The sequence below is a fragment of the Vombatus ursinus genome, unplaced genomic scaffold, assembly GCF_900497805.2.
Source record: "Vombatus ursinus unplaced genomic scaffold, bare-nosed wombat genome assembly UNPS02014807.1, whole genome shotgun sequence".
Lineage (NCBI taxonomy): Eukaryota > Metazoa > Chordata > Mammalia > Diprotodontia > Vombatidae > Vombatus > Vombatus ursinus.
Window position 1 is genome coordinate 51,652,792 of NW_020954585.1, and position 14,771 is coordinate 51,667,562.

The following is a 14,771-nucleotide window of genomic DNA, read 5'->3' on the forward strand; positions in this document are numbered from 1 at the left end:
GGCACAATTTGGAGACCTGATGTGTGACCTTGGGCAAATCCCTTCCCCTCTCTGGACTTTATTTAGTTTCCTCATCTTGAATATGAAGGGTTGGGTTGAATGATCTTAAATGTTTTTTCCTAACTCTCATAGTGTATGTTTATATTCTGAATCTCATATAATGTGACCTTTGTTTCCAGAAAATAAGAATGGATTCTTCATCATAAAAATCAGAGCAGTTGAACACTTTCAGAGCAGTATAACACTGTACAGAGAATTTTCTAGATTAAAAAAAAAAAAGCACAATCTTTCCTGACTTCTAGGATGTTGTTAGGCCTTGGGTGTCTTAGAGACTACATTGGAGTTTATGAAAAAGGAAAAGAATTCTGAGAAAAGGTTGTTGTCTTTCTATTTTTAAAAATTTTATTCATTCATTCATTTATTTAAATTTACATTTTTATCATAGAACCACATAGTAAAATTTTTGACTGCCATTTTGATTAAAGTCTGTGCTCAAATTCTGTGTCAAAAATGTGTGTGTGTGTGTGTGTAGGCCAACACATGCATTACACTTTTATAGATTTATCTTTTAAGACATTTTTAAATTGAAGTCATCCTAAAAGTGCCTGAGGGAGGACTATTGGAAAGTTAGGAATGGATTATACATACTTTGGAGACATAGGAAGAACAAACTGAAAGTGGGATCAGGAAGGTAAGGTTTTCATAGTGAAGAGAGGTCTGCTCCAGGCAGATTTTCTCTGCATGTGAGATAGGGTACGGTAATACATACATACAGTACGTGAGGCTAAGAAGACTTGAGTTTGAATCAGCCTTAGTCATTTACTGATTGTGTGACCCTGGGCACATGCTCTCTGAGCCTTAGTTTCCTCATCCTGTGAAATGAGGGAGTTGGATTTGACTTCAGAGTTCCCTTCCAGTTATAAATTTGTAATCCTATTGACCCTTAAGTGGAATGCATGCAATCTATAAGAATAGGTAGGGAAAAAAAATGGGGCTTTAGATTATTTTACCTGATGGTTGTATATGGGCCTCCCTGCTACCCGAGCCAGTTCCCAACCTAACATAGGGGCATTTTCAGTGGCAGTGGCTTGGCTATGTTTTTATAGGGATCTGCTCCATTTTGGAACAGAATATCATACCAAAGACAGGGATGGTGCCATAATACAACCTAAGTCTTTTTATTAAACATCTCTGTCCCACATATTTTTCTGCCTTAACTTTATTTTTTCCATTCTCCTCACTAATTAGATTAATTTAATTCTGATGCATACCCTTACACAATCCTCTGGTTGATTTCCTCATAAGTAACACATTCTATTAACATTCTCTCAGTCACTGGTAATTAAGCAAGAGGCGAGTCTTACCTCCAGGAGTAGGGTTGCTTCTATGCCATTGAAAAAGCATGGAATGGAAAATGTTATTATGATTTGTACTTTCCCAAGCAAATCTTAGATGCTGCTCTGCGCAGGAGCAAAGAAAATGAAAGTGAGGCCTTGCATGTTTGTTTTTAGATTAATAGTTGAAATTTGCTCATGTGGAAATGGAAGGGATTTCACTGTGACTAGAATCTGTCATTAGAAAGCCATTATCAAAGTCATCCTGCAGACTTCTTGGTCTTTTGTTGTTAATGACAAAACGATCTCTTAAAAAGAAAAAAAGAGAAGGAAAATTTTATTTTTATTTCTCTTTAGTATTTTTCTACTTTGAAAGCCATGTAGTGTTGAAGACTTAACAGAAAAGAACTTTAGTGAAGTGAGGCAGTTTAGAGATTTATTGATCAATAAAAGAGACAATTACAGCTTGTTTATGAAAGGAAAAACCCCTTTGGCCCTTTGAGCAACATAGAGACTCTAATAATGATAACTCTGGTAACCAGCTTGAAACTATAAAAGTCAATAGGAAGATATAGGAATTCAATAAAATTATGACACTAGATAAACCTTACTCCAGGAACAAATTTTCTATAGAAGGTGACTTGTTTCAGTTAGATTTGTAACTTTAATTTCTCACTTATTGAATTTTTTTGCCATCAACTCATTATAAAGTTTATGGTAAGGTGACAATTCCATGTCCACTGATATGGGAGCAAGCCACATGAATCAGTAGCCCTCAGATTTGAAACTTGCAATTCCCAGATCTGGATTGTGATGTTTCAAGGTCTTCCTGGTTTTTTCAAGATAATTCCATGAACTCTGCCAACTAGAAGAAGTTGCTTCACTTACATGTAAGAAATATATGCCCTTGGTTGGCCTTTTTTTTTTTTAAGAAAGGTATAGGGGATAAAGGCGTATATCACAAAAATAATGATAGAATGTCCCAGAACTTCCCAAAGCTTGGGAATAATTTTCTAAGGTGTTGAATAGTTGAACAATTTTTTCTAACTCTCTAAGGATGGTGACTATGTTCTACTGTTTTCTTAGAATCAAAATTTTAGAGGCAGAAGAGTCTTCAGAGACTCCTTAGAGACTATCTAATTTTATCTGTTCGTTTTACAGTTAAGGAAACTGCTTCTCAGAGATGTGAAGTGAATTATCCTACTGAGTTTATAGCCAGACTAGATCAGCTTTTTCTTATCTTTTTTCTAGAAAACTTTTTGAGGGTAGGAGCTGTTTACTCATTAAGTAGTAATGGAATATAGATTCTATCATCATTCCCATAACTCACCACAGCCTCTTCTTCCCACACTTTCTTTGCTAATATTCTAACATTGTGGCAGTTGTGAAAACAAAGCTCAGGAATTTGGCTCTATATTTGCCTCTCTTATTTCTTAGAGGGATAGCTTAGTTCTTTGAAGGCAAGGATTGAGTTTTAAATAGTTGCTGTATTAAGGTTTAGCATTTTGTGGGTAGTAGATTTAATAAGTTGATGATGGAGATAGCTAGCCTTTGGACTGGCACTTTAAGCTTATTTGTTACCTAAAATCTATTATGTTATGGGCACAGTTTCTCTGGAACCAGAGTTCACAGTTGCTTTGAAAATGTGGTATTCTAAGCCAATTGGAAAACATTTCCCTTGCAGATCTTGCCCTGATGGGAAGTTAGAGAAAGTGTATAGAAATGAGCAAAAAAAGCCATGGCCTAGATTGAAAAATGTACAGTTATTCTTTGGGGCCCCATTGAAAGCAGGTGAGCTCCACATGGTATTCATGAAGACATGAATTTGTATTATAGTTTAATATTGTTTTCCCACCAACCCCTTAAAGCAGATTTGATTCATAGCCAAGAAGCTTAGAAAGACTAATGTTGATCAAGAAACACTTATTAAGCAGCTACTATGTATCAGGCATTGTCCTAGCTTCATGGGATATGCAGACAAAGAATAAAACAACCCCTATTCTCACAAAGCAAATACACATGTAAATATATACAGAATAAATATTAGGACATATAGGCTACTAGGTACTTTTAAAAAATGTTTTTATTAATAAATTTATTTATTTTTAGTTTTCAACATTTACTTCCACAAGATTTTGAGTTCCAAATTTTTAATCCCATCTCACCCCTCCCCCACCCCAAGATGGCATACATTCTGAATACCCCTTCCCCTAGTCTGCCTTCCCTTCTATCTCTCCCCCCCTTCTCTTATCCCCTTCTCATTCTGCTTTACTATAGGGCAGGATAGATTTCTGTACCCCATTTCATGTATTTCTTATTTCCCAGTTGCATGTGAAAACATTTTTTTTTAAACATGTGTTTTTAAAACTTTGGGTTCCAAATTTTCTCCCATCCTTATTGAAAAGGCAAGCAACTCAATATAGGTTATATATGTGCAGTTGTACAAAACATTTCCATAGTAGACATGCTGTGAAAAATTAACTCTATTTCCCTTAATCCTATCCTGCCTCCCCCATTTATTCTATTCTTTCTTTTGACCCTGTCCCTCCTCAGAAGTATTTGCTTCTGATTACTCCCTTTCCCAATTTCCCCTCCTCTCTATCATTCACCTACTCTCTTGTCCCTTTCCCCTCCTATTTTCCTGTAGGGTAAGACAGGGATCATGAGTAAGCAGCGCAAAAAGAGGCAGATTATATTATCTTACTTTGGTGACAAAGGAGATCAAAACATACAACCAGAAGAAGACTACACAATCAAAGCTCCTACATCCAAAGCCTCCAAGAAAAGTATGAATCAGTCCCAGGCCTTGGAAGAGCTCAAAAGGGATTTTGAGAAGCAAGTAAGAGAAGTAGAGGAAAAACTGGGAAGAGAAATGAGAGTGATGCAAGAAAATCATGAAAAACAAGTCAACAGCTTGCTAAAGCAGACCCAAAAAAATACTGAAGAAAATAAAACCTTAAAAAAATAGCCTAACCCAAATGGCAAAAGAGGTCCAAAAAGCCCATGAAGAGAAGAATGCCCTAAAAAGCAAAATTGCCCAAGTGGAAAAGGAAGTCCAAAAGTTTACTGAAGAAAATACTTCCTTAAAAATTAGAATAGAGCAATTGAAAGCTCGTGACTTTATGAGAAATCAAGACACTGTAAAACTAAACCAAAAGAATAAAAAAAAAATAGAAGACAATATGAAATATATCATTGGAAAAAGAACTGACCTGGAAAATAGATCCAGGAGAGAGAATTTAAAAATTATTGGAGTATCTGAAAGCCATGATCAAAAAAAGAGGCTAGACATCATCTTTCAAGAAATGATCAAGGAAAACTGCCCGGATATTTTAGAACCAGAGGGCAAAATAGAAATTGAAGAACCCACCAATCTCCTCCTTCCAAAGGAAAACTCCTAGGAATATTGTAGCCAAATTCCAGAGTTCCCAGATCAAGGAGAAAATATTACAAGCAGCCAGAAAGAAACAATTCAAGTATTATGAAAACACAATCAGGATAACACAAGATTTAGCTGCTTCTACAGTAAGAGACTGCAGGGCATGGAATATAGTATTCCGGAGGGCAAAGGAGATAGGATTACAACCAAGAATCACCTACCCAGCAAAACTGAGTATAATCCTTCAGGGAAAAAAATGGTCATTCAGTGAAATAGGAGACTTTCAAGCATTCTTGATGAAAAGACCAGAGCTGAATAGAAAATTTGACTTTCCAATATAAGACTCAAGTGGAACATGAAGAGGTAAACAGGAAAGAGAAATCATAAGAGACTTATTAAGGTTGAACTGTTTACATTCCTGCATGTAAAGATGATATTTGTAACTCATGAGACCTTTGTCAGTATTAGGGTAGTGGAAGGGAAAAAATTATATGTATGTATGTAGATAGATAGATAGATAGATAGATAGATAGATAGATAGAGGGCACAGGGTGAGTTGAAGATGAAGGGGTCATATCTAGAGAATAAAATTAAGGGGTGAGACAGGATTATACAAGGAGAAGGAGAAAGGGAGAGGTAGAACGGGGTAAATTATCTCACCAAAAAAAAAAACAAAAGAAAAGGCTCTTATAGTGGAGGGGAAACAGGGGAAGGTGAGAGGGAATGAGTGAATCTAATTCTCATAGGATTTGAGTTAAGGAGGGAATAACATACACACTCAATAGAGTATGGAAATCTGTCTTACCCTATGAAGTACTTTGAGAAGGAGATAACTAACAGTTGAGAAAATCAGGAAAGACTTCATATAGAAGCTCGTGAGTGAGCTGAGTCTTGAAGGAAGAGATGATTCCCCAAGATGGAGGGATAAATGGTATTGTATTAAGGTGTGGGGGATGGCATGTTACATGTAGGGAATGGAGAGACGGTCAATTTGTCTGGGTTGCAGATTGTAGGATTTCACTGGGTCTGTAATGTCAATGGGTCTGTAAAGATAGTTAGGGTCAGATGGTGAAGGTCTTTAAAAACCAAACAGAGTTAATATTTCATCCTAGAGGCAATAGGAGACACCATAGGACATTATTAAGTAGGAAAGTGATGTGATCAGTTCTAATGTTAAGAAAAAATCAACAGTGTTGATTTGGCAACACTATTTAATATGAGCTAGAGTGGGGAGGGACATGAGGTAGGGCTAGCAATTAAGAGGATGTCACAATAATTTAGGCAAGAGATGATGAAAGTCTGAGCTACCATAGTGTCTGTGTGAGTAGAGAGAAATTGGATACAGATTATGATCTTTGGACACTGGAAGAATGGTGGTGCCTTCAGCAGGATTCATGAAGTTTGAAATAGGAGAGGGTTTTAGCAGAAAGGTTGAGTTTGAGATATTTCCAGGATATCCATCTTGAAATATCCAATAGGCAATTGGTGATGCAGGGCCAAACCTCTGGGGAGAGTCTGTTGTTCATTTGTTTTTCAGTTGTGTCTGACTCTTCATGACCCTATTTGAGGTTTTCTTGGCAAAGATACAGGAGTGGTTTGCCATTTCCTTCTGATTTTACAATTGAGGAACTGAGACAAAAAGGATTAAGTGACTTACCCCAGATCACACAGCTAGTCTGAGGCCAGATTTGTACTCAGAAAGATGAGTCTTTCTGACTCTAGATTCAGCACATTATCCACTGTACCACCTAGCTGTCCCAGAAGAGTATAGGGCTGGGTTTATAGATCTGGGAGTCATCTTTATAGGGATGATAATTAAACTAATGGGAGTTTGTGTGGTTACCAAGAAAGGTGGAATGGAGAGAAGGGTGCCCAGGATAGTATCATGGGAACACATTCAATGAGGGGCTAGGTATGGATTGTGGGGGGGGTTTGGAAACATCTGAGGGGTTGCCATCAATACTACATGTAGAGAAGTTGTCCTTAGCTAAGTAAAGGACTTTCTCAATAGAGATTAACTAAGAGAGAAGAATTTTGAGGAGAAAGAGAAGGGGAGGAAAGAGAACAGAAGGTGAATGACCTCCATTTTCTCAGTAAAATAAGAAGTGAGATCATAAGATGAGCAAATAGCAGAATGGGAGGATTTGAGGAGTGGTTTTGGAATGATCTCTGGGGAGAATGAGACAGGGGAAGTAACTTTATGGAAAAGTAAAAGGACTGTCCTTCTGTAATACAAACCCATTGTGTAACCCAGATGTATAATGTACTTAATCAGCATGGTTCTGTGAATCCAGAACTGAGGTTTTACGAGGAATGAGTGGTGATTTCTATCACTGCTCTGTAAGGGGATAAGGGAATCAAGGTAGATTACAGTGTCAAGGTGAAGTGGTTAAGTGTAGGGTAAGAATTGGAGAGGTAGGACACTAAAACCAAAACGGGGGTAATGGCCTAAGAAAGTGTTGTGGGATGGTGGGTAATGGTGAGATCCAAGGATTGAAAGGAACTGAGAATTTGGGAGGTTAGGGAATTGAAAGGATTGTCAACATGGATGTTGAAGTTGCTTGGGATTTGAACAGGAGTTGAAGAGGAGAGAAAATTTGTGAGCCAGGTGCTGAAGTCCTCGAGCGTGGAAGGAGGACTTAAGAGTGTTATGTACATCCCCTGTCATGATCTGAATAAAGTAGAAAGTTTTAATTTATTGCACTTCAAAGGAGTACAGTTTGCTGAAGGATCCAGGATGAAGGACAGGCTTGGAGGTGACGATGGAGAACAAGGACCGGTGTGTTTGTGGTGGGTGGGTGGAAAGTTGAGGGAAGGCCCTAGGGAGGACGTGAGGATGAATTGCCCTGCTTCTCCTTTGATGTGCCTATTGGAGGAGGACAGTACGAAGTGCTGAGTTGAGCTCCCCAGTGGGCAGAGGCACCATTGTGCCAGGCTTTGGTTTTATTTGCTCTGGCCTGTTCTTCCTCTGCTAGGGTTTGGGATGTTGTAGCTAGCCCTGTAAGTATTGTAGGCTGTAATGAACTGCAGACCTGATGGTGAGCTTTATCTTCAGTCATAAGAAGAAATGGTGCTTGATTTGGACCGCTAGTCCATTACCTTCAAAAGTCTCAAGCCCTCATCAGTGACTCAACTGTAAGATTCTGATAGCAGGAGTGAAGATAACTTTTTGATTTCAACTTGTGAGCTCAGTTGAAAGAGTGAGTCAGCATGGCCTATTGAACAGGGCTGATAGTAGAGTGATGATTTTGTCATACTTTCATGTTTTTTTTCCCCATACTTTTGTCATACCTTCCTGCAGTGAACTTTTGTTGTGTATGAGAAGGAACTTTTACCTTGAGGGAGGGATTGCTTATGAATTAATACGTTTGCTATTGTCAAAGATCTGATAAAAACATTGCTCCTCTTAGGATAACCTGCTCTAAAATGAAGGATCCAGGTAAACCAGAGGACCCTTTTAATTATATAATTTGCCACTTTCATTTGTTTGTGAACATTTGCGGACCTTTCCAGAATTTGAAGACCTCTCACGACACTTGTTCATGACACTCCATGTTTTTTCTAATATTGCAGCCCCTGTCTCAGTGCATTTTTTAGTGCAGCAGGATATTTAAGTTCTTTGCCCTTTATTGCAGTTCTTCCTTTTTAAAATTATACCTGTGTGGGTAACTTAAAACCTACCTCCACTCTTATTTGAAAGTGGTAGATCATTTTGATATCTTCATTTCTTCTTTCAGCTCCAGATTATGCTAATAACTTGTTAATTTAGTCTCATTTCATAGGAATGAAGGATTTAAGTGCTTACTGTGGACTAAGCACTGTGCTAAGCACTGAGTTCACAAATACCAAAGCCAGATAGCCCCTGATCTTTGGGAATTTAAATTTCTAAAAGGGGGAGAGACCTCAAATGTTGGGGAGAGTGGTGTCCATGGAAAGGAGTTTTATCTAGGTGAGTGTGACAGTGTAGCAGTTCATTGGCCCATCTTTTTTCAAAGGCAATAATAGTGTTGATCTTATTATATTTCTCAGAATAAGAAATGGAAAGGGGGAGAGAGTTAGCTTGGTAAATGCACACTCGGGATATAAAATAGCCAGGGTGAATATGAGGATATGTGGTCTCAGGGAGTGCAGAACTGACTGGCTTAGCTCCTTCTGGTCTTGACTTCTGGTGGTATTGTTCATAGCAGTAGTAGTAAGAGAGTAGAAAATGGAAAATAGTTGAAGATGTAGGCACAGGGTTCCAGGGAGTACACTGAATATCATCTGTAGAAATTATTCTTTTGCTCCCAAGGCCTTTTGTACATAATTCTGAACCTATGTTTTGTTCTCCCTATATCTTGACTGCTGATTCATTGGCTCAATAATTTTGGGATAAGGGTTTTCCTCTCCTATAGTCATATTTTGGCTCTTCATTGATATTGATTATAGCTCTTAGAAACTGCAAGTGAAAGAATGGAATGTTCCAAATAACTTTAGGAAATCAAAAGAAATTTGGTATGGACCACAGTTTTTTCAGATATCACTGCTTTTAATTGGTGGGGTCTATCATTCCATAAATCAAAAGGGCTGGTGGGGTTTGAAAGGATTTCTCCAACCCCTTTGGAAGATAAGCACTAGATAGAATCTACCTTCTTATTGTCAATCCTATTCACATAGATCACTATTTTCTGCTCTTTCTAGACATTTGTATTATTTACTTCCAAATCCACTTCCCTTGGGATCATTTTGTACCATTCCTGCCCAAACTTTCTTCCTAGGACTTTGCCGCAATGTCCTTTCCATGTTTTCCTCCAGGGTCTTTTCCAAATGTTTTGCCTCTGCATTCTAGGTACTTTCTTCAGAGGGTTGCCTGAGGTTCAGAGAAGTTAAATAACTTCCCCCAGTCTTATAACTGTCAAATCCAGGTCATCTTGACTCCATATCCAGCACTTTATCCACCACACCAGTTTATCTCTTATAGTTCCACAACAGCCTTTTAACAATGACAGTAATAGGATTCAAATCCATTTGTTTTTCTCTGCCTACAGGAGCGAGACGTAATGAGATCTATCTTGGACTCCTTTGAAAATGATATGTCCCCATTAGAGAATTCTCCCCAGTTGGCCCTCCAAGTCCATGAGGAGATGGTGCAGAATTTGCATGCTAATTATGCTGAAATGGAGGTAAGTGAGCCTTAGAGTTGGCCTACACTGTACATGGGCTTCTTCAATGAATAAGGATGACTGTACCCATTTGTCCTGGTTCTTGGCATAGTTGATAGACTTACTGCCACTGAAAAGCACTTTGTATTTTATATCTTTGTCTTGTATTCTAAAAGGCCCCAAATTCTTTTTCAGTATGACCTGAGAAGATAATTTAGCCAGTGAGTGAATCCTGCATCAAGTCCAGTTAAGAACACCAGGCATTTCTCTATGGTGTCTAGGTTTGGAAAGAAAATAAATTGAGCATGAGAGCTTGGGGAGTCATTCCATTCTAGAAGTATTTGGTCCTGTTTTGAAACAATCCCCCTTTCAGTATATGTGTGAAATGTCCTTTACTACCTCTCTTTACTGCAAGGGTCAGATTTGCCATCTTTTAAAAAAAAAAAAACTTTACTTTTTTTTTCTTTTAAATTTTGATAAACTCTGAAGAAGCTGGAGCTGTTAAACTTTTGTCTCAGGAAAAGCTCAGAACTGATTTGTTTGGTGTTGTAGAAACTCTTACTGCTTTCAATATATAATTCAATATTAATAATAATACAAAATTTCAACATAGTCAGTTGACCATTTTGTATACAAGTTTTTGTTCCAACAAACAAGCACTATAATTAAAACTGTTAGAATAAAATCTATTAAATTATTAAAATTAAATTAAAATATTAAAATTAAAGCTATTAGAATAAAAATACATTAGTGCATCAAGGTAATTTTTAATTCATAAATTTATATCTCTTTGTCATACAATGTCTTGTCAACACTTCTTATCAAAACTGAAAATGCTTCATATGTTCTCTTTTCTCTCAGTATTCACCTAGCTTCTGGTCAAGGTATTGATTGACAAAAGTGAAATGATAGAGAAATCATAAGAATAGGGAGTCTAACTTCTCTACATCTTTGGCCAGACCCTGGAGCTAGATTGCCAAGGGTGTACTAGATAGCATTGACAGTCCTTCATAGGGCAAAGTGTAGATGCAGTGCTGAAGAGAAGGACCATACTTCCAAATGTGTGAATGGCAGTCAGGATAAGAAATAGCTTTATTTTAATTCAGTGAAATTTAACAAACATTTAAGTGCCTACTATGTGCAAGGTATATGCAACTGAACTACTGTTTTACACAAAGCTATAGTAAGATAAAATTCTCATCCTCAAACTGGAGTAATAAGACATGTACATAAATAACTATTAACATAACATACAATAAATGCAAAGGAGGGAGTCTGTGAAAGTACTTTTCAAGGATTGAGGAAGGACAAATAATTTCTGAGTGATGTGATCAGATAAGCCATTGTAGATGACATGAATTGGACCTTGAAGGTGGGGCAAGATTTCAGTAGGCAGAAATGGGAATGGGAGGGTGGGTAGTAGAGTCTGTCCTTGGCGCGGACGGTAGTGTAGCAAAAGTAGAGATGGGAGAGGCCATCATGAAAATAGGAGATAGGGAATAATCCAATTGGCTTGAATATAGAGCATGGGAAAGAGTCATGTGAGATTAGTCTCAGTAGGTTGGAACAGTGCTATGAAGGAGGAGATCTTGAATGCTGTGATAACAAGTTTCTACTTTTGAGAAAGGAAGTGATGTTTTCAGAACAGTGAATAAGCAAAATTATGCTGGACAAATGTGAAAAGCAGTTTGGAATGTAGACCAGTTAGGAGCAGAAGCCTATAGCAATAGCAGTTGGAAGGAAGCTGACAGTAATAGGAAATGGTGTTGCTGAACCAGAGTGGCAGAAGTGGGAGTAGTAAGGAGGGGACATCTTTAAGAAATATCAATACAATCAACAGGACTTGGCAACAGATTTAATGTGGGAAATGAGAGCCAAAAAACCCCCCAAAATGACCTAGACAGTTTGAGTTTTGGAAACTGAGAGAAATGATGGTATGTTAAGTAGAAAGAGGAGAGTTGGGAGGAGGGCAGGATTGATTGGGGAGAGGGAAGATGATACATTCAGTTTTGGACGTGTAATGAGACCTGTGAGGTCAATGTTATCTTGAATTTAAGATGTTATTGGGATATCCAGCTGAAAATATCTAGTAGACATTTGGAAATGGAGGTCTAAAACTAGAGGAGGTATCAGGTTTGGAAATATAAATTTGACTAACTTTCGGAAGTAATTAGTTACTGAAACCTGGAAGAGGATGAGATTGCAAAAGAAGAGAGTGTAGGAAGAGCACAGAAGGTCAAGGGACATGGCCTTCTGGTACATTCAATATATAGTCCGGGGGTACGGGTGGCGGGGAAAGGAGAACCAACAGTGGAGAGAGAAGATACTAGGTAAGTTTGGTGTCACAGAGGTCAAAGGAGAAGACAGTATCAAGAAGGAAGGGGTGTGGGGGCAGCTAGTTGGCTTAGTGGACAGAGCACTGGCCCTGGATTCAGGAGGACCTGGCCCCAGACACATAACACTTACTAGCTGTGTGACCCTGGGCAAGTGACTTAACCCCATTGCCCAACACACACACCCCCCCCCCCAAAAAAAAGAAGAAGAAGGAAGGAGTGGTCCACACTGTGCAATCCTTCAGGGAAGTCAAGGATAATAGTGACTGAAAAAGACCTTTATAGATCAGTAAGGATCTTGAGGAAAGCCATTTCAGTAGAGTGGTTAGCTCCCTTTGCCAAGGGGCTGGGGAGGCCATGGAAGTGGAGACAGTGATTATTCTGTCCAGATGTTTGAAGAAGGGAAGAAGGTGGAAAGAGAGTAGCATGTTAGGATCAGTGAAAGATGTTTTTTTGGGGGGGGGGGGTTGTTAAGTGTGAGAGAGACCTGAGTGTGTTTTCAGCAAAAGGTCAGGAAGCCAATAGAGAATGAAGATTTTCTGTTGAGGCAAATGGGGGAAAGGATGGGTAGAAAGTTCTAAGTTGTTCCTGAACTGATCAAGTAATGGTTCATCTCAGTCTTTTGATCTTTCCTTTTCCCTCCTCTGTCTTTCTTTTAGCCAGAGATTCTAAAAGTGATGGTTCTGTTTAGGATGTTTAGGATAGTGTGCAGATTTAGTTTTTCTGTGTTGTTGTTCTGCCATCCTACCGCAAGAATTAGCTCTACTCTTCTCCAGGAGGATAGTTGTAGATCAAGACATAGAGGTTGTCTGATGATGGAGAGAAAGTTGATTTCAGTGTTTCAGGGGCTCAAGAGAAGAGTATTCTTTCCACTGCATCTGGCTGCCTCTCAAATGTGAGCCTCTTTTTTTGATGGCACATGTCTTGAAGACAGGTGAAGAAGTCTGTGATTTTGAGAGATGTGTTTTTGTGTGCTGCAAAAGTGATGTTAAATCATCCAGCCTTATCTTAAAGAGGAACAGAAGAAATCATGGACAGTTTTCTGCACATAATAGGTACTTAATAAATGTTGAATTTTTTGAAATGCTTCATTTTGCGACTAAAAGGGAAATTGGGGCCTGGCTAAGGGTTGATAACACAGACAGCTTGTGCTGATGCAGTGAATTACTGGGCTTGTTAATATGTGATCAGAGGTGTTTGTTCTTCATACTTTATAGCCTTATGTGCATTTATTATTGGCTAATTCTGCAGAAAGATGAGACAGCAATCAGTTTCGGGTTTTTTTTTTCCCTCCCTTGCTTCATACTTCACTTCTCCTTATATTTTTCCTACTTTGCTTCTGTTTTTTTTTGTTTTTTTTTTACCATTTATTCTAAATGTGGGATTATGACCTTATTGATATAATTACCAGTTCATCTCACTGTAATTTTTTCATCATCTTGCCTCTTTGAATCTTGAATTTCCCAAACCTTGGGATGAAATAACTCTTGGTTAAACAGCTTTCAACCACTTTTTTTTAAGAGGAATTTTGCGTGGCTCCATCGTTCTAACTCCAGTGACCTTTCTGTTGTAATACTAGATGGAGAATTTTAAGACCCATAAAGACACCCCATGTATCTTTATGCATTGATAATTTGCCATTATATTATCTGTCAATTCAATTTAACAAAATGTATTGTATAAATGGGCGATAGAACTGACTGACTGATTCGAAGTAACAAAGGCGGTGTCTCTGCCCCAAGGAGCTGAAAATTCAGTTCATTCCCACTTACTTGCTCATCATCTGAAGAGTAGTGGTGTTGCACAGTCCAGACAACATTTTTATGGGGCTCGTGATATCCCAGGGCTGGGCACTTACTCAGAATAAACTTTTTGGAAATAGGGCCACTTTTAACTGGGCTAAGTTCTGACTAGGATGGGCTCAAAAGAGTGCCACGATTTGGGCCCCTACCCAAGCCCTCCTCATAGTTCAGGTCATACCTTATTACAAACTATATATTTTCAGCTTTGTTTTAATAGGAAAGAGAATTGGAGCACATGATGAAACCAGGTGAATTGGATCATGTCAAAAGCTGTGATCCTGTAGTCAACTTCTGATTTTCATTTTGACAGTAGAATATTTGTCATCAGCCTTGTGGGTAATGTGCCGAACTACCTTGATAGTTTATTTTCCTCAGTATCCCTCTGTGGGGTACAGTGTCTGTGTAAAAGGGGGAAAACATAGAAACAGCTGAAGTCATTGTGGTTACTGAACTCTAACTTTGAATTTAGGATTTGAAAGGTTGTCTCTAGCTGCACAAAGTGAAATCATCATAAATATAAGTGCATTAATAGCTATTCTATTACAACGCATTTGGCTCCATATGAAACATTAATGAAGAGAGATTTGCAGGGAAGATTCACACTGACACCTTCAATAGCCCCCAGCATTTTTTACATTGAGAGATTTATACTGTCTGTACTTACCATATGTACCCTTATCAGTTAATTATGAGACTGACAGTTTTGGCACGTCAAATACCATATGTTCCGATTTTTTCACACACCAGGAGAATTAGGGACTCTGTCAGTGTCCTCAGAACTC

At 38.3% G+C, this 14,771-nt stretch overlaps 1 protein-coding gene across 2 annotated transcripts in view; it reads left to right on the top strand.

Moving 5' to 3' along the window:
* Window positions 1-14,771, top strand: part of MAD1L1 (mitotic arrest deficient 1 like 1) — an 844,071-nt gene that overhangs the window by 394,588 nt on the left and 434,712 nt on the right. For both annotated transcript variants that reach the window (XM_027875000.1, XM_027874999.1), the window contains one exon: window positions 9,741-9,875. In XM_027875000.1, coding sequence (XP_027730801.1) covers window positions 9,741-9,875 — 135 coding nt within the window. The remainder of the gene's footprint in view (window positions 1-9,740; window positions 9,876-14,771) is intronic.